This window comes from Pseudonaja textilis, chromosome 2 (genome assembly GCF_049901715.1).
Source record: "Pseudonaja textilis isolate UNSWEBS1 chromosome 2, rPseTex1.2, whole genome shotgun sequence".
In the NCBI taxonomy this organism is placed as follows: Eukaryota; Metazoa; Chordata; class Lepidosauria; order Squamata; family Elapidae; genus Pseudonaja; species Pseudonaja textilis.
The window spans coordinates 110124122-110151327 of NC_141991.1; the positions used below are offsets into that span (position 1 = coordinate 110124122).

Below are 27206 nucleotides of genomic sequence, written 5' to 3' on the forward strand. Positions count from 1 at the left end.
TCAAGAAATCAAGAATTTTTATTTGTATACTAAAGCAAGGCATCAGTAATACACATCACAAAAAGTGAGGTTTGGGTGTTTTACATTGAAGTTGAAAGTACATATTTTACAACAGTATTTAAAACAATAGTCTTAATAAAAATACAACTATCTTACACCTATCTTACACAAATAATCCTATTTCATTTAAATTAACTACTAAAATTGAAACTGGAGGTTTGCTTACTTGTTGCCTTCATACCAACAAAGTCATCACTTTCTTCACATTTTATAGACTTTGAGAGCTCAGCTGGTGTGGTACCATACATTGGGAAATCTGTATATAAGATGATGGCATTGAGAAAATACCGTAATATACAATAACAGTTTTCTTCTCCTTGATTCTGTACTGATATTAGTAATTCTGGCAATACAGAACCTATGTATAATATTCAGGGGACACAAAGGGATAAATCTCAACAAGCTTTGTGAATCCATGAGATCCAAAGGAAGCTGGGGGAGAAATCTTGCTAGAGTCACTCTTTGAACTTCCACTCCTGGCGGCACATTGGACAGTGCTGTTGAACTTGTTGAGAATTAAGCCACTTCAGTATGCAGTGCATGTGGAAACAGTGTGAACACTGTCCCCACACAAGAGGACAATCATCTCCAGGCACCTTACCTGAAAACACAAATGTTAATAGGGCAAAATCAAAGGAATACTCAGCTCAAGAGGACAAAAAAAATTAAGATTAATACTTACAGTCAGGGCAGCATCCGTTAAAAGCCATTCGACAAATGCCACAGTTCTCATCATTAGCAACCCAGAGCCAGGAAGCAACTCCATGCCAGCTCTTGATTTTCACCTTCATTGTATTCAGTCTACTAAGTCAGAATAGTATCTGAAGGGGAGGGGAAAAATGTTAACTGCAACTTCTTTTGTTGCTTTTTATACATTTCCTTTAAATATAAAAAAATGTTTAAAATAGCATATTTTACACACAGCTTCATAGCTTATAAGAGGCTCTGTACCATCTTTTTTGCTTACAGTTAAAACTTGGTATTCCTTGGTTATTTTCTTGCAGAAGCTTCATTACTCAGCTAGGGAACATTTTCAGTGTCAGACAGAAGAAACAGGGTTTGCAATTCTATTTAGAGTGGTTTGCCCCGTCAGTATTGGTGGGAGTTTTTTTCTTCTTGCTAGTTAGTGGGATATTGTTTACAGTTTGATTGTTGGCTACTAATCCTGGTATTAATCTCTGCTTATCTGGATGTTGATTGCTCATGAGGAAGTGTTTTGGTCTTTTTGTTTCCTTTTTTATTGTCTCTTTTGTCTATTGCATTTACAAATTAGAAGATGTAGACTGGCTCTCACTTAGCAGAAGTTTCTGAGACAATTCTTAGATTCCATAAAACAACATTTCAAATACCGAAGAGCAACCTCTTTTATAGGTTCAGGAGAAAAAATATCTTAAAAGGTTGCTAAATAAGATACAACTGAAGCTTGATTCCCTACAAGCCTTCTATGAGTATTCTGGAGGGAAAATTAAAATAAGAAATCTACCTTGCAAAATGCTTTTAACGTTCACCCCTCTTTTTGTTTGAAACTGGATGTTTAATTAAGAAACTAGCATAGGTGAATAAAAAATAAAGTTGCTTTAGTATTAAATTCTTTAAAATTGTATTAAACATTTTAGAAAAGAGTATAACCCATGAAACATGAAATGCACATAAGAATAAATATATATATAACCATAGAACAAAAATAATCATGGAATCTAAAATGTAATAGAGGTTACTTTTTCACTATATAGTGAAAAATATGGTGAGTTAATGATAAAGTTATGACATCATTTACTAAAGGAAACTCAAAAATCCTAATTAAAATTCAAACTAAAAGTACAAGGTTAACACAGTATAAGCCACTAACTAAATTTATAGGCTATAATTGATTAGGTCACAATGGAAAAGTAATTTCTTATAAAATTGAAATATAAACTCTATACTGTAAACATTAAAAAAGAAACAAACATAGGATGTGGTACAAATCTACAAAGTAAAATGATAATTTAAGAAAATTTCTATTTAAACCAATTTTATCTTGTAAATGAGTGATTATTTTTGACTTTAAAATATAGCCCTAGAACTTTAATTAGAAATTCTTTAAGCAAAGGACCACACTTTTTCTTATACAATTAGCATAAAATTAGTTCTGCACACTTTGAAGAAAGAAGTTTAGTAAATTTAATAAGAATTTGTCTCGTTGCAAAGAAAAGTCAACTTTCAAAATTCGCCTCACTATAATATATATTATTTTCTTTATTTGCTCTAGTATTGCAAACTTATAACCAAGATTGTTTAATTAAAGCCCACCTTCGGGGAAAGGGGCAGAATTCATTTTTGTCTTTGCTTTCTCCTATTTAGTCAAATGAAACATTCTGGGCAATTTCAAAACTGAATAATATTTCCTTGGCATTGCCTTGCTATTATCATCCTATTGTCTTTGTTTATTATAACGCTTTATATTACGGCACTAGGAAAAACGGGGAGGCAACAGATAGACACAAAAATGCAGCTCTGCCAGCGGGCTGAAGACAGGCGGATTGAGAGAAAAGCATCGGGAAGTCAAAACAGGACACACTAGCTGAGTTCGCACGACCACGCTCATTCCGGGGTTTACCTAATTAAGTTGTAAATTCGCAAAAGGTGATAGCAATAAAGAGGCCGCTATGACCGCCGTCCGCCTTCCTCCTCCCCCTCCCCAAAATAGCCAACGGCTAAAAGAGAGCTCCACCCACCGCCCCACCCCTTTTATTGTCGTCCCGCCCCCCGCACCAACCTTCGCGCCCAAACTCAGCTCTTCCCAACCTTACCCCCACGCCCTCTCTAGCCACCCCTACTTCTTTTTGCAGGGCCCGCTCCTATAAAGCCTGGCCAAGGGAAGGCAGACTTTTATTTCTTTCAGGAAACCAAGCTTGTCCGCTGACGCTCTTTCCACCCCTCCATTTCTTAAATCCAGCCTCATCCGTTTCCGGTCCCCGGTATAGCGCGGCCGGAAGTGTAGGCCCAGGAGCCGGAGGGAGCCGCCATCATGGGCGACAAAATGGATATGTCTTTGGACGACATTATCAAGCTGAACAGGAGTCAGCGAGGCGGAGGTGGCCGAGCCGGCGGTGGTCGAGGCCGGGGAAGAGGAGCTACAAGTCGAGGTGGAGGAGGAGCTGGGCGAGGAGGAGCTGGACGCGCAGGCGGCCCCGTCCGGAACAGAGCCGCTCTGTCCCGGGGAGGCGGCAGGAACAGGCCTGCGCCCTACAGCCGGGTAAAGTTCTCCCATCGAGTTATAGGCCTCGTCGAGACGGAGTAGCGGCCTTTTAAAGTTATCGGGGAAGCAGCGTGCAACGGGATTCTCCGGCGCCTTTAGGGAGGGACGCTCTCTGTTGGGATTTGCGGGGCTGGTTCAGTATCTTGGTGTATTTAGGTTTCGTCTTAGATCATAAAATTTGGAAAGCGAAAGGAAATGAAAATATTGAACCGAATAGAAAAGATCGGGCTGTACTGATTGAAACTCGTTCTCTTCACAGCCAAAACAACTCCCTGAAAAGTGGCAGCATGATTTGTTCGAGAGTTGCTTTGGCCCTGGCGCTGGCGTGGAAACGGGTGGAAAACTCCTGGTGTCTAATCTGGATTTTGGGGTTTCGGATGCAGATATACAGGTATGTTTGCTCTTAGTAAAGAGTCTTGGATAGTGCGTAAATTTATCAGTTTTCATTTATTTTCCGACAATACTACACTAGTATTGAAGACAAACATTTTAGTTCTACTAAAGTCTTCCTGAAAGGATTTCTTTTATGGCAGAGAATTGATTCTAGCATCAGCCTGTAACATATATTAGCCATAATATTCAACATTGATATGCTATATTTTGAAAGTGATAGCATATGCTTTTAGTGCCATTTTGTTATAAAACTTTCATGCAGTGCTGCTTTATTGCAAACCAACTTTCAGGTACATTTGAACTTTCTGGTAGTACAAATGTTTCATCTATTAATGGAACTTTTATCCTGGATGGCCTATTGATATTGTTGAAGAGATCTGTTGGCTTGATCTTGAAGCTAGGAAAATATAGCTTGAATCTTAATTCAGATGAAGCTTCAGTTCTTCATTGAAAAACTATCGATGTAGTGTTACTGCTATCTAGATGGGATCCTAGGACAAAAAGAATGCTAGGAGACTGATATATTGTAGTGATTAGAATAGTGTTTCTCAACCTTGGCAATTTTGATGCTGGCTGGGGAATTCTGGGAGTTGAATTCCACATATCTCAAAGTTAGCAAGGTTGAGAAACTATTCAAATATTGGCTGGTTCAGGTTCAAATCCATATTAGATTGTAATTAGACGGTCAGGCTTACAAAGGTCAGCCATTACAACTTAGTCCATCCTCATAGAATTGAAACATGTACAAAATAGATTTTGAAAATAAGCCATCTTTATCTCCTTTGGAAGAACATAGATATAAATGGCATGAATATTATGAGCAGTTTTTAATGTTCTAAAATTATTAGCCTCATTGGCTATAAATACACTGATTTATTGTATTTATAATTTTCTCAGCCAGTACTGGTTTTAATTGTTTTAGCATTGTTGCCCAGAGTTACTTGATTGAGGTGGCGGGTATAGAAAATAGATTGATTGGGAGATGATAAAACATTAATCTTTAAATATCAGTTGAAGCAGAAAAAAAGTCAACTTTAACATGACATGCATAGGGATATACTGTCCTCTATTACACATTTCTAGGCTCTCTGGATAAACTTAAAAGACCCTCTTATAATTCTCAGATACATTGACTTTGCCTTTCCATTTTTTCAGGAGCTTTTTGCAGAATTTGGGACACTGAAGAAGGCAGCAGTACACTATGATCGTTCTGGACGTAGTCTAGGTACTGCAGATGTTCATTTTGAGAGGAAGGCTGATGCTTTGAAGGCCATGAAGCAATACAATTGCGTTCCCTTGGATGGTATGTATGTACTTGCTTATCATATCGGGTGTTACACAAAGTTGAGAGGTGATCTGTTTTGGGTAATAAACCAGCTACTTGTACATAAGCATTCTCCTTAGGTGACAAGGAACTACTTTAGTGCAAGTACATGGAATACAGTGTAATGAAGTAGTGGACTGGTAGAGGATGTTCAGAACTCCATTCTTCCTCCATGTGCCCAGCATAGTAATCTATGTCTGCTAGAAGAGGGAAAGCCATATTTCCCTGAACATTATTGGCATTTTTGCTGCTAGACTTATTTTAAGTTGTTATTGGTAATCATGTACATTCTTTTTATTATTCTTAGGACGTCCCATGAACATTCAGCTGGTTACATCACAGATAGATACACAGAGGAGACCAATACAGAGGTTAAAAAAAACTTACCTTAATGTTCATTTCTTTAGTTAAGATAGATTATGCTGTAGCCTATAGTTTTCAGGATTTTGTGATGGCATCTGTATATTATTATTACAGAGAGTAATGGAGTCTGCTGGATTCGTACAGAAAACTTGAAGTTGAATTTTTAACTTAAAAAGTGATGTAATAATACTTAAACAGAGCTTGCACAACAGATTAGGGTAGCTAACATGTTATGTTGACCACAGTTATTTGTATGTAAGGGGAAAAAATAAAGGAAAAACACTTTACAATGTGGTTATTCCTCACTCAATATACTGTGTAACCATTTTGTATACATATATATTTGCATGTTATAGTATAATTGATTTGTTTTCCTTTAAATTAGTTGTCTAACTTTAGAAAAAGTGAAAAAATAAATTTATAAAGAATGATCAGACCAAATTTCTTGGTAATTTATTAGTCATGGTTCCAGAAAAAAATTGAAATGGGGGTAGTGTCACTTTGTATCATTTTTCAAATAAGTTACAATGCAATTCCTCAAATAGCCAAAATTGGTATTTGATCTTATTATATACTTCATTTGCAACCCTGCTATCCAGCAAAAAGATTTTCTATTTCAGAGTTTAGATTCCAACATACTGTGAATTGATTTTTGTCATAAACCAAAGTAGGCCTATTGTGTATTACGTACTCTGGTACCTAAAATAGAGGCTAGAGAAATTCTGTATTTTTCTAAAGTAATTGTAATCAAAGGGCCTCCAGTTTGTAAAAGACATCAGATACAGTGATTTTTTGTGGTTTGTTGATCATGTTCTGTTATAGTGCTTACTTTTACATTAGCTTCTAGACTGATGTACTTTGCATTTTTGCTTATGTATGACTAAGCACCTCTAATTCAGTATCTCTTTTGCTATTAGTGTAAGTAGAGGTGGTATGACAAGAAACCGTGGTGGCTCAGGTGGCTTTGGCGGTGGCAACAGACGAGGCAGTCGTGGCAATAGAGGCAGAGGCAGAGGTGCTGGTAGGAGTTCCAAACAGCAGCTCTCTGCAGAAGAATTGGATGCACAGTTGGATGCTTATAATGCTAGGGTAAGTAATGTATTAAATAAGATTGAAGCAGAATGTTGTCTTGATGAATGGTTTGCCGTGTACAGCTCCCATAACTTTGCAGCAATTTTTTATGTTAAATAGTTAATGGGTATGTTAGTTTTCAGTTGTTTGCATGCTCCTGGTTAAGAAAACTACACTAATGTGAAAGTCTTGACAACACTAATTATGATTCTAGTATGATTATCTGATCATGTTTATGCTCATTGAAATTAACATGGTGGAACATGTGTTGAACCACAAAAGAAAATCAAGTTCTATAATAGCAATTCTAAAGTACATTTTTCATGAATGTATCTATCTAGACGTATTTTGCTTTTTAAATTGCTATTCTGCTCGGATCAGATTGGGTAAACTAAATTTTATAATGTTCAAATATTATTTGGAACTAGAATTTTATTTCTATGTGCGCACATAAATGCATAAACCATACATTATTATCTATAAGGCCATGGCACTAGTGAAACACATAGAATCAAAATCATGATCTATTACATGTCCGTGTAGATAATAAGTTATCTCCAGTGCTACTGAAGGATCATCCCTGAAAATTAACATGTATGAAATTTGTTCAGCAAGTCTGTATTTAAATTGAGATAGGTTTAGATATTTATGCATACATAAAAAGAACTCCATCTTTTAAAATGACTTTTCTCGTGAAAATCTAGAATTTGGGGATTGTGCTTTTCCAAATACTTTAAAGCTGAATTTGAAATAGTTGTGAAAAAATCTTTTCCTGAATGTGAATCTGCCTTGAAATAATTCATGGCAAAGTATGTAATATCAGAGTTATCTCTGCCACTAAAGAATCAGTTTACCCTGTTGCTTTCTTTGGTTTTTAGTTATTGTTTACAGCCAAGTAATTGTCTTTTCCTTTCTTTCTAGATGGATACCAGTTAAATCTAATGATGCGTCACGTGCATGGAAAAGACTGCAGACATCTCATTCCATGCTCCCTAGTGGGAGGGAAAGGGTGTATAGCGGCGGCTACTAATATCAAGAATGGAATTTGTTTTACTTTTACGTTTTGAAATAGGTTTTAAACTCATGTAAAGGTTTCTTTCTTTTTTTTAAATTCTGAAACAGATCTGTTTTGTACCGAGTTATTTTTGGGGAAAATTTTACTGGTTGCCTGTTGGGCCAAAGTGGCTTTTTCACTTTGGCAATAATAAAATAGAAATGTGTCTAGAGCTGTAAATGTCTGCTTCATATTGCAGCTGGAGCCTAGCCTTGGGGCTGCAAAAGCAAAGAATAGGGGAAAGCAGACTGCCTGCTAACCCCCAGTTAAATAGTTGGTGCTGATTGCCCTTCCCATGAGGAGGGATTCTGTTCTCTCAGGTCTCCCTCCTCCACTCTGCTTCAGAAGGAGTTTGTAAATTCTGCATCCCACCATCTTCTATGTGCTAACTCTTCAGTTGTGCGAAAGCCACCATTGTGACTACTGTTTCAGGGAGATGATGTTCCCTGGTAAAGCTGACTTTGGAGGTCATGGGGAGGGAGTAAATTTCTTGTTAAAGTTGTTTTGTATTTAACACTTGATTCCAAAGTTCAGTGCTGGTCCCACCTCAGTATTTTTACTGTAAAATAGTTGCTGTGAAAATTCAGTGACACCAACATGCCAAGTAAAGATTTAGTCTTTCAACTTGTAATTCCCTATTGAATTCTTATTTCAAGTAAATCTAAAGAGATTTGTAATGGTCTATGCTTAAAATTATTATATAACGGATTAAGACTATTTCTAGATCTTCTTAACTGGTGTGCGATAGAGTAAATATCAGACTAATGTGAAAACGTTCATCTTTGGCGGGTGAGATACCGAAGGGGTAACCAAGAGACCTCTTTTCTAGAATCCTCAACATGTTCTAAAAAACATTAATGCCTGTCTGATTATTGGTACATTGCCTCTTCAACATCAGAATATCCTAATGCTGAAATTAGAATGCATCAATAATTTGAAAAAGTGGATATAGCAGGATACCAAAGTTATGCAGTAGTAACAGCCAAAGGAAGATTCTTGATATTATTTAACAGAAAAAATACTTCTACATAGCAATGAAACAAGTATATAAGTGCTAGATGTTGGAAAATAGTAATAGATGACACTACGTAAGTGTAACAATATTTGGGAAAAACGTTCAGATGCAAATACCGTACATTCATTAAGATATAATGATAAAAGATACACTTAAAAGATGACTGGGTATGGACAAGATAGTGAACAAATGCATTAATATAAAGTGGAAACACTACCATTTGTACTTAATTTCATCAACATCCATACAATTGAAGAGTATTCATAGTTTTGTATATTGAGGCAATACACTTCATAATTGTGCAGATACACTGGATTAGTAGGAAATATTGGTTTAAGCAAGAGCTGTTCTAATGTATATCAAAGCTATAAAAATTAATTCATAGACTTGAAATGGGTAATTTACTATGGCATAATGTGAAGAGAAACAAAATCCTTCAGTGTTATTGAACTATAGTTCTCAATAACTAACTTAATCTTTGTTCTTGTTTTTGAAATACTATTGCAATTTTTATGTTAGTCGTGTTTAATATTGATCTGCGGATATTTTGCTCGGGCAGTGAAAAAGACATATTTCAGGAATTTGTTTGTAATAGGATATCAATATTTGGAAAAACTGAAAAAGCTGCCCTTGAATGAACAGATTATAGAATATGTAACATGTAGAAATTGTACAATGGTTAATGGGGAATAGTGTGAATAGTACAGAACCCACATTTGGAAAGCAAATACAATACTGTATGCTAGAATTTTTGCCACTTCTTTACCAAATGATGTTTAACAGCTATCATAATAAATGAAGACAATTTCAGTGCTCAGTTGCTATAAGTAAAAATTACAGTTATACCACGAGATGGTTATATAGTATGGACGCAATGAACATGAATTTGGACAAACTCTGGGAAACTGTGAAGGCCACGGGAGCCTGGCGATTTGGCTACTGAACAACATAACAGCACACAAATCTCCCAAGATGGTTGGGAGGAGGGTTTCATGTCTTAGTTCAATTGCTATTATATTATATATATTATATTGTGCAATGGGGTTTCGTAAAAATTATAGCAAGGCAATGAGTTAAAGCAAAACCGGCCACCCCACTATATTGCTCCCTCTCTATAATGTCTAATATTCATAGGCTTATGGTCTCAATATTGGAAAACAAATCGCTGATTATATTAGGATTTGCATGACCTGCTGTAGTCTTTGCTTAAATTTAGGAAGCAAAGCTGGGAAGGGAATGGACTGCTGCTTTGGGTTAAATAATTAGTGTACACACGCACACACACAGAGTAAAGGATAACTAATTTTGTTCAATCTAACGTGCCGAAGAAAAGATTGGGTAGCTATCAAGAGCATTAGTTTTGAAGCTCTTGGAAGAACCGTTGGGCGAAGGATAGAATTCTTTATAGAATTCTTTATTGGCCGAGTATGATTGGACACACAAGGAATTTGTCTTTGGTGTATAAAGATACATTCATCAAGAACCATAAGATGCAACACTTAATAAAGCTTTCCCACTGGCGTGAAACGTCCGGCAGCAAGTAGTCAATTTATATAGGCGGCGTGCCTGGACCTTGACCTTTATTTGGGGACCACCTGCTCTCCTCACACACAATAGGATCCCTCTGCACATTAGGAATCGAAAGTCCGCCAAGATGGCTACCGGGCGAGGTGAGAGCGTTTTGCCTCGTACCCCCACTCCCCAACTTCCTTTCTCTACCCAAAAAGAAGGCGTCATAAGGAAGCTCTAGCCGTACATGCATTCTCTATGGTCTTTCCTCACGCGTTGGGTTCCCTTTCCCCGCCTTTGCTGAGGGAGCCAATGCTGGGCCCATTTAAGGGAAGTGATGTCTCGGGAGGCAGGTGCCGAAGAGAAGTGGAAAGAAAGCCCACTACTTGCTCGTGAAAGGAAGTGACGCTTGATCAGTAACACGGAAGTTGCGGGGGTGCGCGCGCTGAGTAGATCTGGGCGGTGGCGGGCGGCGTTCGTCACCGGCGGCGGCAGTCGAGCAACAGGAGCGCGCAAGGAACGCACGTGCTGGGTAGGTTACATTCGCTTCGGTGGAGGGTTGTGCCTGTGTCCGGCGGGGTATTTTTTTTTCGCCCCCCCCCTCCCCCGGTCGTGTTCCATTGGCCTTCCTGGGCGCCTCCGCAGTTGCCTCTGCCCGCTCGACTTTCCCTGCAGGAGATTCGCATGTTAACCAAACCAGGCTTGCGCTGTAAATGATCCGTGCCTTCAAACGCCGTCGTCTGGTGGCCCGCGGTAGCCGTCCGAAACGTCCCTCGCTTTCAGTTTGTAGAGAGCGCTGTGAACAGCTGAGCTTCCGCTCCGCCCGATATTGACTTTGGCTCTGTAACTTTCTTGGAGCATTTTTCTCTCTCAATTCATTCTCACTGCTGGGTCACTTATAGCTTGTCTTCTAGCATTTCATGGGTTAGTTAAATGCTTGGTGTGGGTCACTCCCAATAATATTGAGGGACTATTGTACCCATTTTTATCTCTTAAAGATTATTTTCTCTGACTTCCGTTGGATAATCTCTGTGGGTTTATTTGTTCAAAATGCTCACCCATGATTAATTTAATTGTGGTTTATTAAAGCAATTCAGTTTTCTGGGTTTACACAAAACTTACATAAGTAGGTGAGTTAGAATTTCACAGCCTGCCGCCCTGAAATATAGTCAGTTAATTTATAGTTCTGGCTGTCATTTATACGGTTTCTTTTATCTTACTGGTAATCATAGCTGATACATAGCTCACTGTACATGTAGAATTTCATTACCTGCATCAATTGCTGGTAGTCCTTGTTTAGCAACAACAATTGGAATAACTTGGTTGTTAAGTGAAACAGTGGCTAAGTGAAATTGTGACTGATTTTTCTCTTGTTTCAGCGTTCCTTTCCTTTACAGACCTGTGAAGGTCCTAAATAAAAAACTTTGTAAGCAATCCATCCATTATTGTTACTAAATAAGAGCTACCTGTACCATTGTAGCACTGAATCATACTGTACAGTGATCCTGCACTTTATTTACCATCCCATCTAATAATCATCACTGAAAATGATAGGGATTCTATTTAAGTATGTCTGGAAGTGGTGTTGGGTTAAGAAAACTATTACATTAGTAGGACAAAAATGTTAGCCAATAATTTGACTATTTTAGGATGTGTGTGCATTTATATGATTTATATGTTGCTACCTGCTACAATTATAAACATCTCAAAGTAGATAAAACACATTTAGCTGTAAAGGATTCTATATATATTGTTAATACTACCCCAAACAGATTCTGTGCATAATCTAGGGGTTTTCCTGGACTCATGACTCCTGTTCAAAGAGCAGGTGGCGGTTGTGGCCAGGAGGGCCTTTGCGCAACTGTGGGTTGTGCACCAGTTATACCTTTCCTGGACCAACGGTCCCTACTCACAGTCACTCATGCCCTGGTCACTTCCCGTCTTGATTATTGCAATATGCTGTACATGGGGCTTCCCTGCATCCCGAAGCTCCAGTTGGTGCAAAATGCAGAGGCCCGAATGGTTTTCTGCAGACCCCAGTGTGCACATGTGTCACCTCTCCTGCAGTAACTTCATTGGTTGCTGATTTGATTCCGGGTGCAATTCAAGGTGCTGGTTATCACTTTTAAAGCCCTTCATGGCTTGGATCCGGGTTATTGGAGGGAACGTCTCCTGCCGGTCACCTCTACCCGACCCATTAGAGTGAGGAGGCAGGGAATGTTGCGGGTCCCAACACTGAGGGAGATACACCTGGTGGGACCCAGAAGAAGGGCCTTCTCCATGGTGGCTCCCTGTCTCTGGAATATCATTCCCCCAGAGATTAGGTTGGCCTCCACTCTAACACTCTTCTGAAAGGCACTGAAGACCTGGTTTTGCCAGCGGGCCTGGGGAACCCAGAGAGGGATGGAGCCCATCAAATGGCTAGTGTGATCTGCTGTCTTCGGGGCAGGGGGGTGGGAGTTGTTTTTTTTTTTAAAAAAAATGTTTTCCAAATTTTGTTCTATTGTACTTTACTAATTTATTTAATTCTTTTTGTTTTTATTGTTTTTAATTTTAATTTTTTGTTTTAAATATGGTTTTACATTGTGTAAGCCGCCTCGAGTTGCCATGACCGAAAGGCAGCAATACAAATTAAATAAATAAATAATTGTAACTTTTCTGGATTCATCTTTCACATTTGCTTTAGTTTTGAACAGCTTCTGTAAAGCCTACATAATTATTTTGTATTATTTTGTTATGAAGATGTTGATGATTTTGAATGTTTTCATAGTGTCTCTTGAAAGAAAATTGTCTGAAAATAAGATAGGCTACATCGATTAAGCCTAGTTTGAGTCAACACATACCAAAATATCAAATTAAGAAAAGGGACTTTGGCATGAACAAGATATTTCATCACAGCCCATATATTTTCATGTTTCTAGGATTAAAATAAATACATTTCAGAGTGATTTCCAGTCAGATAAATAAATACTGTCTTTAAAAAAATAAGTTTATGATGATTCATATTATTACAGAAACACTGAAATGCAATTATTACTTTTACCTATCCTGTTTGTCATATGAAATAAACATCCGTTACCAGAAGGGGGAGAAATTAGAACTGGGTAATTATTAAATAGTTTTATAATGAAGGATAGTAATAATTTTCCAGTTCTTTAGGGAAAGAAAAAAAGACTTCGGGAAGCTTAATGACCAATAAATTTTAACTATTAGTTTTATCTGGGCCCAGAACAGTAATAGTTATGCTGCTGCCTCTTCAGTAACTATGTGAATCTATTATTGAGCTTTTTATCTAGTATCATGAATAGATTTAGGTAATTCTTTTGACAAACTTGACAGCCTACAGGCATCAATTATTACCATATTGGCATACTATCAGAAGCTTTTCAGAAAACTGGCTGTAATGTTAGAATTCACTGATATACAGGTTAAGACTGAAATATTATGCAGAACAAGTCCATCTATTACTGTTCATGAAGTTTATCAAAGAATGTTTATTTAAAATTCATTAAAGAGAAGAAGAATAAATAGCTGTTCTTGGTTTTAGCATTATGATAACTAAATTAAAATTAATTATAGTAATATATTTCAGGGTTTTTGTTGTTTTTGCCATAAGAATGTCATCTTTTAGCATCAGATATAATGGTGCAAATAAAAAATCATTTTAAGGAACATGTGGTCTGTACTGGTTTCCATGTAGAGCTAAGGTGGCAAGTGGGTACTTTTACACATTGCCTACCATGATGGTGATAATTTGTTGGAAGATCTACTCGTAGCAGAAATGGTGAATGTGGGTGAGAGTCTGCTGCTTGTACACTAACACATATTTTGACATTTGGCATTTTGACCTTTGACATTTTAGGTATGAAAACAAAACAAAACCCTTCCCTGTGTAGGCCTGAATACAAAGCACCTGAAGGAGTGTTTTGTCTCATCCTCATTGATTGGCCGTAATGAAGATAGAAATGTATGTGCATTCTTCTAGGCATACAGCAACCATATCTTCATCCCTTCTCAGTTAATTTGGATATACTCTTTAGGCAAGGCTGTTCATTCTGTGCTTTATTTAGAGGAACCAACATCTGCCCAGTCTGATGTTGGTGAAACACTGCAGAAATAAATAAGATGGAGCAAAAGCCTGGTTCTTGACTTAGCTATTCTTCATTAAAAAAGAATGAAAATGTTAAAAAAAACCTCCTGATTTGAAAAAAATGCTAATGAGGAGATGGTGTTACTATTTTGTCATGTTGTGGGAATACATTAGTTGCTGCCGTGTGTGATGTGAAGTACAGTATAGCCTAGCATAGTTTAGGTAGGAGATTGCAGATAATTGTGATACAGATACTTTGAGAGAAAGGGATTGCATTAGTTCAATATAGTAGATGGTATCGACATTAACTACCACTGTGCCAACTGGTCTATCAAATTGTCCAATTGTGATTTTCTTCATCTGCTTCAGTAAAGATTCTTGTTTTCTTCCAGCATTCAATACTGCAACTCTTATTGCCACACAACTCTTATTGCCACTGTTAGTTTTATTTATATTGTATTTTTGTTGTTTGTACTATTTGATTTTGTATTTATTTGATTTGCACATCTCATCTAAGCAATTCTGGGTGGCTCATAACCTTTTAGTATTCAGTATTTTCTGTCTGAGAACTTCCTGATACTTGCAATTAGCAGTATAGTATTTCTAGTAAAAGAAAATGCCTGAAATGACTTGTTTTTATTCTTGTCAATATTTACTACAATGTTTCCATTTGATTATGGAACCAGTTTGATGTTTCCAGTTTGGATAATGAAATGTCTGCAAGAAAACAACCAAGCTGAGCACCAAAGACTCCCGTCATATTTCCAATTCATTGACTGGAATCCAAGTGAATTAATGGTTGAATGTTGAGAACCATTTGTGTAAGAAGCTTCTAATTGGTCTGTTGCAGATTTTCCTAGTAGCAAAACCCTCAGTCTTACATCACTGAATGTTTCCCTCTCAGGGTTATAATCGGATTAAGTCTGTTTCTGTTTTCTGTGAAGAGAAAGTTTTTGAGAGTTTGCTGCCATTTAGCTTCTCCTTTTGTTTTAGAGCAGGGGTGTCAAACTCATGGCATCACGTCATCTCGTGACATATCGTGACTTCCCCCCCCCTTCGCTAAACCGGGGGTGGGCATGGCCAGCGCGTGACACATCTGGGCCGCGAGTTTGACACCCCTGTTTCAGAAGTGTCCAAAGAGTTGAGGCATGTTGCAAGAACTGAAATACGTAGAAAATCTTTAAACAAGATTGATTAGGGCAAGCTACAAATAAGCTGCTCAAGTTTTCTCCATTCCACAGTCATCAAGGAGTGGATCCTGGGCATTAGTTGAGGACAAAAGTTAAAAGGACTGTATTTTACACTATCTTTTTCCTCTATAAAAATATTTCCAATTAACGAAAGAATATTTATTGCTGCCAGAATATAAAGTGATGTTCATTTAAAACAGACATTCCTTTTTTAAGGATTCTTGGTCTGCTGGCCAATTTTCTTTTGTTTTGCACTTCCTAATCCACATTTGGAACCACTTTTAATTTTTTTAATTCAACTTCAGCTGTGAGGTTTCATCCTCCCTCTGGGGGTTATATCTTTAACAGCTGTATTAATGTTGAAATACCTCTTCATTTTAAGTTTTTAAGGGTACACATTTCCAATTGGCTCTTCTGTAACTTTATTTAGGACAATATATATTTGTGTTCCTAGAAGACCTGTTACTACATCTATATTGGTATTTGAAGCACATTCTTAGTATGCCTAGAAGCTATCACAGTCATCCTTTTCTTCTTCTTGTCCCCTCTCATATTCTAGCATTAGACAGCCAGGCTTCTGCTTCCAAGTATCAGAAGCTACTGTATAGGCATTTAGCATTTATACTATTTTAACAAGGATTGTAAATTGTGAAAGTTTTTCTCTGTAAAATATCTTGGTTTTTAATAAACATTTGTTTGGAAAGGTTATTTGTGCAACGTATCACCTCTTCTGCATTTATTTAAGATGATACCCTCTTAAATAAGCCAACTGAGATAAATAAATATCTCAATTGACTTATATAAGACAGTATCTTGGTACATCTGTTGTCTTAATGCCAGTCAGATTTATTTTTCCTTTCCTTCAATTTTAAATTAGTTTTTTTAAACCCTGTTGCTTGACAAGTTTTTTTGGGGGGAGGGGTGGAATTCAGAGACTTGCAAATCGTATTGTATAACTTGTTGGCTTAATAAAAGTATAGCAATATATATATAAATATATCATTCTTTTTTTCAATTTCATTGTAGTTCAAGTTCTCATATGCAGAAATCAGATGTATGAAGAATACTATCATATATTGTGTTATATACTTCCCTCAGATACATATCTGCAAACTGGATATGCTCCATATGACTGCTACTGCATACATATATCATGATACTTTGGTCTTTTCTTGGATGCAGTACAACGATTTCCTTTACTGAATAGGCTAACAATATTTTGGAATATCCAAACTACTGTGTTTTCCTATCTGACTTTTCCTGTGTAAACACCCTAGCTTGTTTGATTTAGGGCTTCTTGAAAACCTTGAACAATTGAATGTAACTTCTCTTTGAGTTCTTTTCTCTTGCCATAGTATATAATTTGTACTACTTTAAAGATATTGGGACTTCAATTTTACAAGAGGAGGCAGCTTTATTCTCTACTTACTTTTACTAATTTTAAACAGATGAAAAGTTAAAATAGTTGTGGAGTCATTTCCAGGCTGTTTCTTAGTATCTCCTTGTGAGTTTTCTGGGCAGGGCACCTGAGAATGTAATTTAAATGAATCTGCAGGTATTTAGCTACACCTGGAAATTACAGATAAAAGGCTTTTGTTCCTTCTAGGCATTTTTTTCCCACTGAACATAGTAAACTGTTAGGAGGAGGAGGAGGAGGAAGTTCAGATATTCTGGTAAACTATTTCTAGCACAGCCTTCTTCCGTTAACGTGGGCATGGTATCTATGATCTGATGATCTAAGAGGCAGTACTTGACCCCAGGAGTCATAGTGCCTTGCTTTATCCATTGTGCACAGAACCCTGGGCCTCTCTGCTTATTCCTGATACTATTAAAGCAGTATTGGTTCCTGCAAACATCCATATGTTTCTAGAAGAAAAGCAGCTGTAAATCCTTATAGGATGGCTCTTTCTCCTGTGTTGAGAGTCAGGGAAACTTGGCCATCAAAACAGCTTGTCACACATCTTAGCTTTTGGGCCTAAGGAATGTGTCCGTCCCCTGTCCCCGTCCCCCCCCACCCCAAAAAAAATTCTGATTTTGTGATAGTACTGCTAGGAAGGCATTGCATATTTATAATTAGTTCCTTTTACACTTCACCTACTGTGTTGACCCTTACTGCATGCTGTTGATATGTCTTAACAGTTCTTTCTTCTGTTGTTAGGGTTATACTAAGATCCTAGGGCAGAGGTGTCAAACTCAAGGCCTGCAGGCAGGATGTGTCATGCGCTGGCCATGCCCACCCTGGTTTAGTGAAGGGGGGGAAAGTTGTGATACATCACGTGATGACATGACTGCAAAGTTTGACACCCATCTTAGGGTGTCTCAAAAGTTGTGAGATTTTCACCATGAAGTAATTTTTAAGCATAATTTGCATATGGGTCCCAGGATGGGGCTCAGAAATAGGTGACATGAAATATGATATATTTCATAATTATATGAAATTTTCACAAAGCTGTGGGTCTGCAAGAATCTATGGCTATCCTTGATAGCTTTTAGAAGAGTTGATGGAGAAAGAGCATTAGTGAATTTTGAGGTACAAGCTTGACTATCGAAGTACAGTATATGTGGAGTAAGAACTACATTATCTTTTGGCCAGCTTAAGGCTTCCTTTCCCCTTCACAGAGTTGAAAACGGAACAGGAGCAGCCTAGCTTAGACAGGAAAGCAGCTGAGTTGTACTACTAGTAGCAAATCTTCAGTAATGTTAAAGGCATGTGGACTCACCCTTGGGATAGGAGCCAACTTCCTGACTTGAAGGGAGGGTGTGCTGCTTGCAGTGATGCAAGGCTCAGCAACATCATTTCATACCCTTAGTCTTGATAGCTGGCTGTTCTACCTTATGAATGCTACTGCTGTCTGGAGCTTTTCTTCAGGGCTCCATGCATACAGGTGACGTGATAAGGACTGAGTGGCTGAGGATTTTGAGTAGCCTTTTGGATAGCAGAGATGCTTCTTTGATACTGTGTCAAAGTTTCTGTCTGAAAATTCATAGTTTCTCTAGTTTTTCATGTAGTCTTTCTTGTTCCTGTTTCAAAGACAGTTTGCTGCATAATAGTTAGAAGATGCTATACATAGTACCCTCTTTACAGGTAACTGTGCTCTAAGATAGATGGGGTTTCCTTGGCTTGGATACAAAAAGCATTCAAGAGTAGAATATACTGTGTTTGGTTTTTCCTTGGAATGGACACCTACTTTGGCTGAGATGATTAATCTAAAGAGATGCATCTCCTGTGTGATTTTAAATCTACCAGCTTCCTTTCCCACAGGAAAGAAGCTGTTCCTTTCCATTGTCTGAGAAACCCCCTCCCTTTGTCCATTTTCCTCTATTCTCATCCTGTAAATAAAAGGCGAGAGGGCCTAACATTTCCCAGCATTTTTGCTTAATACTAAATTATAATAGAAAACTATTTTAACATTATTATTTTTTCTCGGTGGTATATGGCTGAGGCTCATAAGGGATGACCAGCATATGGTTTGCACGTCATAACTACTGTATTTTTCGCACTATAAGACACACTCCTCCCACCCCACCCCAAAAGTGGGTGGAAATGTCAGTGTGTCTTATAGAGTGAATGTTGCTGAAGTCCTGCTCACCCACCAGCCCCCACCATTTGGCCGTTTATGGCCTCTGCATGCCCCATTTTTGGCCACCGCACCCCGTTTTTTGCCTCCGCGCGTCCCATTTTCAGCCACTGCATGTCCCACTCTTGGCCCGTTCCAGGTGGTGGGAATTACCACCAATCATCAACAATCCCTGCCACCTAGAATGGCCCGAAAATGGGACACACGGAAGCCGAAAACGGGATGCATGAAGCCACTGGTGGCGATGGGCAACAGCAATCCCTGCAGCATGGAACAGCTGATTGGTGGTATTCCAGGAGGCCGATCCAACCACCAATCAGCTGCTCATGCTAAATCAGTATGTGATAATGTGCTGAAGCTGACCAGGCTGTTTGCTGCAAGGGGGCAGAGGCAGATTTTTTTTTTCTTGTTTTCTTCCCCAAAAGTTAGGTGCATCTTACGGTCTGGAGTGTCTTATAGTGCAAAAATATGGTAATCCTATCAGAGAACACTAACAAGAATAAATGGCTGGAATAACCTTGAAAGATGCCTGCTGTGTTTGTGAAAAACTGGGATATAGGGACCACCTTGAAAAAAGCAGGTGTAAAGGATATGGAGACAGTTGCCAAATTGTAGATAAGCATACTGGTATGTGATGAGAGTGTGGGTGCTGCTCACTCAAGTCCCCATTTTGGCGAGATGAGATAATTGAATTCTGTCTCACCAGCCTGTCCCACTTTCAGGAAGATCAAGCGCTCTTCAATGGAAACTACAGATCTGGTTTTTTGTGGCTAATTGCACTTTCCCATTTATAGATGACGCAGTGCTTTGTACTTGAATAATACCATATATTTCTTCTTTTCACTAAAAATTGTTCCAGGCTGTTCTCAGGAATGGCATTTGCTATTTCTGTTCCAAATAAGTATTCAAAATATATTTCAAACAAACAAATAAGCAGTACAATTTCCTCATTCATCCTTAGTGCAGTGCATTTCTATCTCAAAAGTCTTTTTTTTAGGTTTACACATACTGCATGTAAATTGTTTCATTTGTCACATTTGAGACTTACTGAATTGTATATTCAAGTTATAATATGTGTGATTGCTGCCTCTTCCTATGAGCTTCCTGTGTTAAGCCAATTTGGTTGATGTGTGGCTAGTCTGGCTTTCTGATGTTTCCAGGACTGGGAGAAGTGCCAGAGCTTTACATACAGAAGCACATCTATGGATTGTAGTTCTAATATAGCGTGCATTTTGTACTGGAAGTCCTACATTCAGTCCTTATCTTCTCCAGTTTATCACCTGAAACCTTGGAGAGCTGCTCCTCATCAGTTTGCAACTGCATTCCTGAGGATGTGTCCTTTGGCCTTGTTCCCATAGTTCTCAGACTTCTCAGTGTGACCATTTTTGGCTGAGAATTGTAATATGTTAAAATCTTAAATGCATTGGTTCACTGACTTTGTAATTTACTCTCCCTGTTCCTATGAATACAGGAATGGAGCCCTTCTGTTTTGACATTCTCAAAAACCAAACAGTTTTTCTGCTTTTTAAAAATGCAAGTTGGCATACTGCTTTACTTACAGAAATGCTTCTGGTCCCAGATAAGCTCCCTAAGTACTCTTGAGAGATAAAAATGGATATTGTAAGTACAATGTTGTGCTATGTTTGAAGTATGCCTACCCGTTTGAGGAAGAATAGAATTCAAATAAGTAGAGTTGATAACATTTTGGAGGGGGAAGATGCTAATGAAGTGTACCTTCACTAAGTTGCCTAGTAATTTGGTATTTAGGGACTTCCATAAATGCTCTGGCAGCCATATTGTGAACAGACAAGTTCCTCATGGCAGCCATTTTGTGGAATCACACATAACTAGTTGTCAAAATTTTACCTTTGCTCATAAGAGTGGAAAAGTTGCTTCTCCCTAATTTAAAAAAATTGTTTTAGCATCACTTCATTACTTTTTCTTTGTAATATTCTGAGGCAAAGCACATGGCATTATTTCAACTTACGGGTCCGCCCTTCCTCATCTTGCTCTCTTTACTGTGCAGTACAAATAAGTGTGTACTTTAGGAAAAGCAGGCTCACATCTGGGCAGTTCAGTTGTGTCACAAATGCAAATTAATCTTTGACTGCGTTCCAGTATCTCCTAAATAAATGATGGCACAACTTTCTTTTTCTGATCTTTGCATATTTGTCAGATGGAGTCTGAGAAAGAGATGCAGAAGGAAGTAGCGAAAGCTACTCTTGCATGTTTTATGTAGTTAACAGGAGACTTGAGAATGTGTGAAATAATTTGATCAGATTATATGCACTATCTATGGTTACTTTTGCCTTCTGCTTCATTGTTTTTTATTAATTGTTTAGAAAGTTCTTGGAAATTTATTTACTCCCCCCAATGAAAGAGCTATTTAAGCTGGTCTTGGCATTCTGCAATTGACTGCATTGGGCATGTCCACCTTCCCCAAAGAGGCAGCTTGTGACTTTGCAGTTTTGTGGGGTGATCAAATTACGTGGGATACTGTTTGCCAGAAATTTACAGGTAGTTCTCTACTTACAACCACAGTTGAGCCCAAAATTTTATGTTGCTAAGGTAACATTTGTTTTGCCCCATTTTATGACCTTTCTTGCCCCAGTTGTTAAGCAAATCACCACAGTTATTAAATTAGCAACATGGGAGCTACTGGGAAACATTGCCATTACTGCCGGGGAGTTCCAGGAAGACACATTCTTTCATTATTGTTAAGTGAATCTGGCTTCCCTGTTGACTTTGCTTGTCAGAAGGTTGCAAAAGGGGGGGGGTCACATGACCCCTGGACACTATAACCGTCGTAAATATGAACCAGTTGTCCAGCATCTGAATTTTCATCGTGTGATGATGGGGATGATGCAATGGTAAGTGTGAAATCAGTTTTTTTAGTTCCGTTGTAATTTCAAACAGTCACTAAAGGAACTGTTGTAAGTTGAGGACTACCTGTATTACATTGGAGGCTAGAAGACAGCAGTAGACACTGCTTAATTGAGCTTCCTTTGAAGGGCAGAATCTGTATCCTACATGGAAGTCTTATTCCTGGAGGGCAAAGTGCAAATGCTATGCTCTTTCTCTTGAAGGCTGTGCTTCAGGTAGGAATCTACTGTTTTCTGCTTCCCAAAGAGGAATCTGAATCTTGACTATTTAAGCCAAAGAGCGAGGCCAGTTTTTAAAAACGTTTTTAAGCCAATATTGGTCCAGGTGAGAAACGAAACTTTTGCTGCCTCCAAGGTATTTACTAATGTCCTTGTGTACGTCCCTCAGACATAGTTGCAGAGATGGCCGAGCAAGAGCCTACCCATGAGCAGCTGGCCCAGATTGCAATTGAAAATGAGGAAGATGAGCACTCTGTCAACTACAAGCCCCCAGCCCAAAAGAGCATCCAGGAAATCCAGGAGCTGGACAAGGATGATGAAAGTCTACGCAAATATAAGGAAGCCCTACTGGGAAATGTTACCATCACTGCTGGTGAGTTCCTGGAAGACACGTTCTTTCATTGAGGGGAATGTGTGTGAGCACTAAAAGGGACAGCTTTGGACGCTTGACAGCCTCAGAAACCGGAATGTTCCATAAAGGCTATTTCTTTACCCTCATCATCTGGGGATATGGAATCCAGCTGGCCTCTGCCAAGCATTGGATACTTTTATGCTCCTTCATATCCTTGGGTTCATATATTACTCTTAACTCCAATATGGGATGTAGCACATCAAATTATGTGAACCTAGCAAACCATAATTTATATGCTGTGGTGAACTCAGCAAATTGAGGTTGTATAATAAGCCACAATCAAGGAAACTGGCTGGCTAGTGGTTTCAAACTTGTGGGCTGCATGAAGCCCTCATTTTATATGATCTTGCAACAATTCTTAGAAGAAAGAGTTAGCCCTGTGGGTCGTGTCCGTTCTGCTGGCTGAGAGAGCCCTGCCCACTTCAGAGAGCGTAGCAAATGGACGAGATCATTTATGACTCCAGGAAGGTTTCAGAGTGCCTGGTTAAGATCAGCAATCTGCTTTTCTACTGTGGGCTGTCACTCTGCTGCAGTATGAAATGAGTGAGACATTTTCTGTTGCTCTGCTCTTTCTGCAAGTTGGCACCCTTGTTTTTCCGTCATTCTTATCTCCATCTCTTCCATATGCTTTGCCAGATGACTGGAAAAGTTCTGAAAGGCTGGCATTCACCAGTTGCATTGCGAAATCCTAAGACCAGTGTTGTCAGGCTAAGAAAACATGATTAATAAGCCTTCAAACATCTGGAGAGTATCAGACTGGGGGAGATTTGCATAAGCATTTGTAGTGGCAGTGTGGTGGGCTAGAAAGCTCTTAAAAGAGGACCAGAGTTTCTAGGCATACGCTTCTGTTGCAATGAAGGCCGAGAAAGTTTGATGTTTTATCTGAGATATATTTTCTCTTCCATTGCAGACCCTTCTAGTCCAAATGTGGTGGTAACAAAACTGACTTTGGTTTGTGCAAGTGCTCCTGGTCCCTTGGAGTTGAATCTGAGAGGTAAATGGGTTGGATAAAAAAAAGAATATTTGGGAGATCTTAAAAGGCAGATATATTTATGAAGTACAGTTTTCTGGATAACTTCATAACATGTATAAAACAAACTTTAGTCTGGTGTTTCAATAAATTGATAAATCATGAGAATGCCTCAAGTTGCTTAGTCTGTTGCAGTACAAAAAGCCAATAAGACTGGCTATTCTTCTTGAAATCACATTTTATCTAGTCTGTAAAGCCCAAGCTAAGGCTCTTCTTTTTGGTCCTGCCAGTAAGACCACCTTTGCAGGGGGGACCTGTAGCATTCCCTGCCTCCCCACTTTCATTGGGAAAAAATGGTCCTTCAGAGAACCTGGTCCCAAGCCATGTAGGGCATTGAACCAGCACCTTGAATTGCACCCGGAAGCAAATCAGCAGCCAATGCAGTTCCCACAAGAACAAAGGGGATTATCAGGATGCCATCTAACTTTCCAGTGCCACTTTTGTGAGGACAAAAAGTGTTGCTGCAAATAAGTATAATCGAGACAAATGTCTTGCTTTGTTGCATGTTTCGATTTCTATTCTATTCAATGCTTTCTATTTAGTTTCCTGTCTTTCATATTGGTGCCTGTGAACTTAAAAGGTTCACTTCCAAGGTGATTACAGCCAGGCTTTAAAGCTAATATCGCACCTAGAAGTGACTGCGCAGGTTGTTTGTCAGATTTGCATCTTTTGGGAGAAATAATTCCTATTTTATCCTTTCAGGTGATTTGGAGAGTTTCAAGAAGCAGGCATTTGTGCTGAAGGAAGGTGTAGAGTACCGGATAAAAATCTCTTTTCAGGTAAGATCTCTTTTTGAATTATTGTGAAGCCTGTCAGAATGGTCAGTCTGTGAATAATTCAGCATATAATTTTGAGGGAAAGCATTTGGTCAAAAGTGTGTATTGATTTTATATATTCCTGCTCGTTGTAGGTAAAGAGGGAGATTGTTTCAGGGCTCAAGTACATTCAACACACATTCAGGAAAGGAGTAAAAAGTAAGTGTCTGCTCTATTCGTTATGCTGTACTGGAGGAGAAGTAGCTTTCTACAGGGGTGGGATTCTCCAGGTTTAACAACCGGTTTGGTGATCGCACGATTTGTGCGCATGCACAGCACTCGAGTAACACAACTGAGAAGTAGCAATCCACTGTGCTGCGCTAATCAGATGAGACGATATAGGTAGGTAAAGCGCAGGGGTGGACGGGTGGGCCCACATGATAGTCGCAGCAAACCAGTTCACTGAAGCTGATTTTCGGAGCAAGGGGTTCAGCTGAACTGGTCCGAACTAGTAGAATCCCACCCCTGGCTTTGTATCTTCCCAAGAGTATTGTCTAGCCTAGGTGGAAGGGAGCTGCAAAGTAGAGTTGAAACTTGGTACTTGCCTATTGGAGGAGAAATTAATTTGTTTTTGAATGGCAGCCAAAAACAGGTGGAATAGCAAAAGAACATATAACCCTCAACTAACTTTGGGTGGCTTTTGGTTTTTCTTCAATTGATCCTTCAATTAAAGATGCATTAACACCTTTTCTTCAGCGTGAGGATCCATTGATACTGCTGTTCTCTCTGAGCTAAATTTGTTTCACTCAGTTAGAACAAGATGATGGAATAGTTACTATAAAAAGAAGGAAAACACTTTCGTTTTCACTTTCTGTTGATTGACAAAAATAAGGGCACCTTAAATACATCAGTAGTCAGTCTGGATATGGCTATGCTTTATGAGGCATGTTTCTACATTGGAACTCCCGAAGACACAGTTTGGGACCAGAAATACTTGTTTAAAGTTTTTTAAGAATCCACAATAGCAGAGCAAAATGTCAGTGGATGTAGACTTACAAATAAGAATTAGATTCAGACGAAGTGTGAATGATGGATGGGCCATATCCATAAATGGATGTTAAGACTTCAGAATAAAGTTGGATTTGAAAGAAATCTGGACACTTGAGCACATACAAAAATAAAGCTCAATTCTGGTGCCCCTCTTGTTTTAGGTTGCACGCATTTGTTTATATGACAGCTGTCAGTGCATTGTGATCTCGTATCTACAGCTCACACTGCCCAGCTTCCAGTGACTCTTTTAATGCTTGCCATTCGTGCCTTACAGCTGTTTTTCTCTTTCCAGTTGACAAGACTGACTATATGGTTGGAAGCTACGGGCCACGGGCTGAGGAATATGAGTTCCTAACCCCCCTGGAGGAAGCCCCTAAGGGCATACTGGCCCGGGGCACTTACACCATCAAATCTAAATTTACAGATGATGATAAGACGGACCACCTTTCCTGGGAGTGGAACCTGACTATCAAGAAGGAGTGGAAAGATTAGCCCTCTCAATGCCAAGTCCCAAGAGTTGTTCAGACAGTGGCTACAGTAGAAACCCCTCCCTGTACCAAAGTGCTGGCATTGGACAACCTCCCCTTCCCATTTTTAGCTCACCAGGAAGACCTTTTTGGTTCAATGCCCTGTAATGTATTTCCTCCCAAGAATCAATAACAATGACCAAACCTGCCTTGTGCCTCCCAAGTGTAGAGGCAGAAGTGCTTCTTATCCCTCTCTGGCCTTGAGTTCAAGAGGTCTGCTGCTGTCCCATTTCAATACATTTCAGGCAGGTGGTAAAGGGGAAGCAAGCAAAATTTCTGTCTGTAGGGGAAAGGATTGGGAGAACGCATCCCCCCCTTGCCATCTCTGAGCAAAGGGCAAGGTGCCAAGAAGTCATCATTCCACGCAGGCTGGAAACAGTTGGGGCGGCAGGCACTTGCCAGGCTTAGTCATGTTCATGACCTACATTTTCTCTTTGGGGGATGTGGGTTGCCTTTCCATTTGTGATACTTTTCCTGTAACCATGATGCCTTAATGTTTGTAACTTAACATGCATCCTCCAGGGAGGGGCCCAACCTTCTTATCCTTTTTTATATGTTTCCTGGCCCCATTCATGTATTCCAGTTTGCATCTTCTAGGCAGATAAGCCTCCTCCTGAATTCACATCTCTCAAGAGCTTAAGGGCGGCTCAGAATAATTTCCTTCTGGGCTGCCTGTGTCCAGAGAAGCCCTTGCATCTGATTTAAGGAGAGGTGACCTGTTGGTAGGTGCAGAAGTTTACTAGTACCATTGCCATTTCTCTGTTCTGTCACTCCAACTGGGTGCAGAGCACTAAAGTCCCAGGGTAGCATCCGATTTTTAGGGCATTTTCCTAGCTGAGCTGTACCTCAACTGACCTGAACAAAGAGCTTGTTATTGTGGACAAATATTCAAGAGCAGAAAATGCCTTATATGTCTGGTCTGCCTTTGAAATCAGGTGCCTGGCCTGTCAGTATTTATTATTGCCTTGATTAGATTATTTTTCTTCATGGTGCCCAAACAGTCTCAACTGTCCCCAGCAAAATCCCATTAATCTGGCAGAAGTAGAAAGTCTGCAGAGCTGCTTCTCTGCTTGTCAGGTGGGTGTGTGCCAGCTCAACCACCTCGCTCAGCTGGCTATTGTGAGTCCCAAACTTGTACTAGAACTGGGACCAAGTGAGTGTGGGCGTGATTACTTCACTGCTCCTTCTCTGCCCCAACTCCTCTCCCCTAAGCCTTCCTTAGAGAAGATTTTTTGTTAAGTTTATTTGTCTATATATCTTATATCTGGATGAACAGATTTGAAATCATTGGCTTCCCCTTTTCTGACTGTAAAATAAAATCATGAAACTAATTGTTTTCCTGTGTCCTTTTTCAATTCCTTGCAGTCCTGCTATGAAATTATGGCCTTACAGATTTATTTTAAAACATTTAAAGAATAAAGGATTACATCGAAGAAAATGAGA

The 27206-nt window shown here is 39.1% G+C and overlaps 3 protein-coding genes across 5 annotated transcripts; 2 read left to right on the forward strand and 1 right to left on the reverse strand.

Moving 5' to 3' along the window:
* On the reverse strand, positions 1 to 2999 carry ANAPC11 (anaphase promoting complex subunit 11). 3 transcript variants are annotated; one of them, XM_026701853.2, is made up of 3 exons: positions 2880 to 2999; positions 743 to 881; positions 1 to 661 (listed from the first exon to the last, which is right to left on the reverse strand). In XM_026701853.2, the coding sequence occupies exons 2-3, from the start codon at positions 849 to 851 to the stop codon at positions 516 to 518; spliced, it is 255 nt and encodes an 84-aa protein (XP_026557638.1). In that variant the 5' UTR covers positions 852 to 881; positions 2880 to 2999; the 3' UTR covers positions 1 to 515. The 3 variants fall into 3 exon arrangements, with proteins under 3 accessions (XP_026557638.1, XP_087779100.1, XP_026557639.1); XM_087922974.1 differs by having other exon boundaries at positions 2853 to 2991; XM_026701854.2 differs by lacking the exon at positions 2880 to 2999 and adding an exon at positions 2660 to 2765.
* A 28-nt stretch (positions 3000 to 3027) lies between these two features.
* On the forward strand, positions 3028 to 8137 carry ALYREF (Aly/REF export factor). Its single transcript, XM_026701851.2, has 6 exons — positions 3028 to 3298; positions 3561 to 3692; positions 4850 to 4997; positions 5326 to 5389; positions 6299 to 6470; positions 7374 to 8137. Exons 1-6 carry the CDS (start codon positions 3071 to 3073, stop codon positions 7386 to 7388), a joined length of 759 nt encoding a protein of 252 aa, XP_026557636.2. The 5' UTR covers positions 3028 to 3070; the 3' UTR covers positions 7389 to 8137.
* A 2331-nt stretch (positions 8138 to 10468) lies between these two features.
* On the forward strand, positions 10469 to 27094 carry ARHGDIA (Rho GDP dissociation inhibitor alpha). Its single transcript, XM_087922973.1, has 6 exons — positions 10469 to 10562; positions 22159 to 22362; positions 23312 to 23395; positions 24134 to 24210; positions 24342 to 24405; positions 25529 to 27094. Exons 2-6 carry the CDS (start codon positions 22173 to 22175, stop codon positions 25726 to 25728), a joined length of 615 nt encoding a protein of 204 aa, XP_087779099.1. The 5' UTR covers positions 10469 to 10562; positions 22159 to 22172; the 3' UTR covers positions 25729 to 27094.
* The last annotated feature ends 112 nt before the right edge of the window (positions 27095 to 27206 follow it).

Excerpts from the sequence above, each read along its gene's own strand:
- ANAPC11 (XM_026701853.2), bottom strand. The coding sequence starts at position 851 with ATGAAGGTGAAAATCAAGAGCTGGCATGGAGTTGCTTCCTGGCTCTGG. Across the intron at positions 662-742 it reads TAACGGATGCTGCCCTGACT|GTAAGGTGCCTGGAGATGAT; the intron begins GTAAGTATTAAT and ends TTGTGTTTTCAG.
- ALYREF (XM_026701851.2), top strand. The coding sequence starts at position 3,071 with ATGGGCGACAAAATGGATATGTCTTTGGACGACATTATCAAGCTGAAC. Across the intron at positions 3,299-3,560 it reads GGCCTGCGCCCTACAGCCGG|CCAAAACAACTCCCTGAAAA; the intron begins GTAAAGTTCTCC and ends TTCTCTTCACAG. Across the intron at positions 5,390-6,298 it reads CAGAGGAGACCAATACAGAG|TGTAAGTAGAGGTGGTATGA; the intron begins GTTAAAAAAAAC and ends TTTTGCTATTAG.
- ARHGDIA (XM_087922973.1), top strand. The coding sequence starts at position 22,173 with ATGGCCGAGCAAGAGCCTACCCATGAGCAGCTGGCCCAGATTGCAATT. Across the intron at positions 23,396-24,133 it reads CTTGGAGTTGAATCTGAGAG|GTGATTTGGAGAGTTTCAAG; the intron begins GTAAATGGGTTG and ends TTATCCTTTCAG. Across the intron at positions 24,211-24,341 it reads GGATAAAAATCTCTTTTCAG|GTAAAGAGGGAGATTGTTTC; the intron begins GTAAGATCTCTT and ends TGCTCGTTGTAG.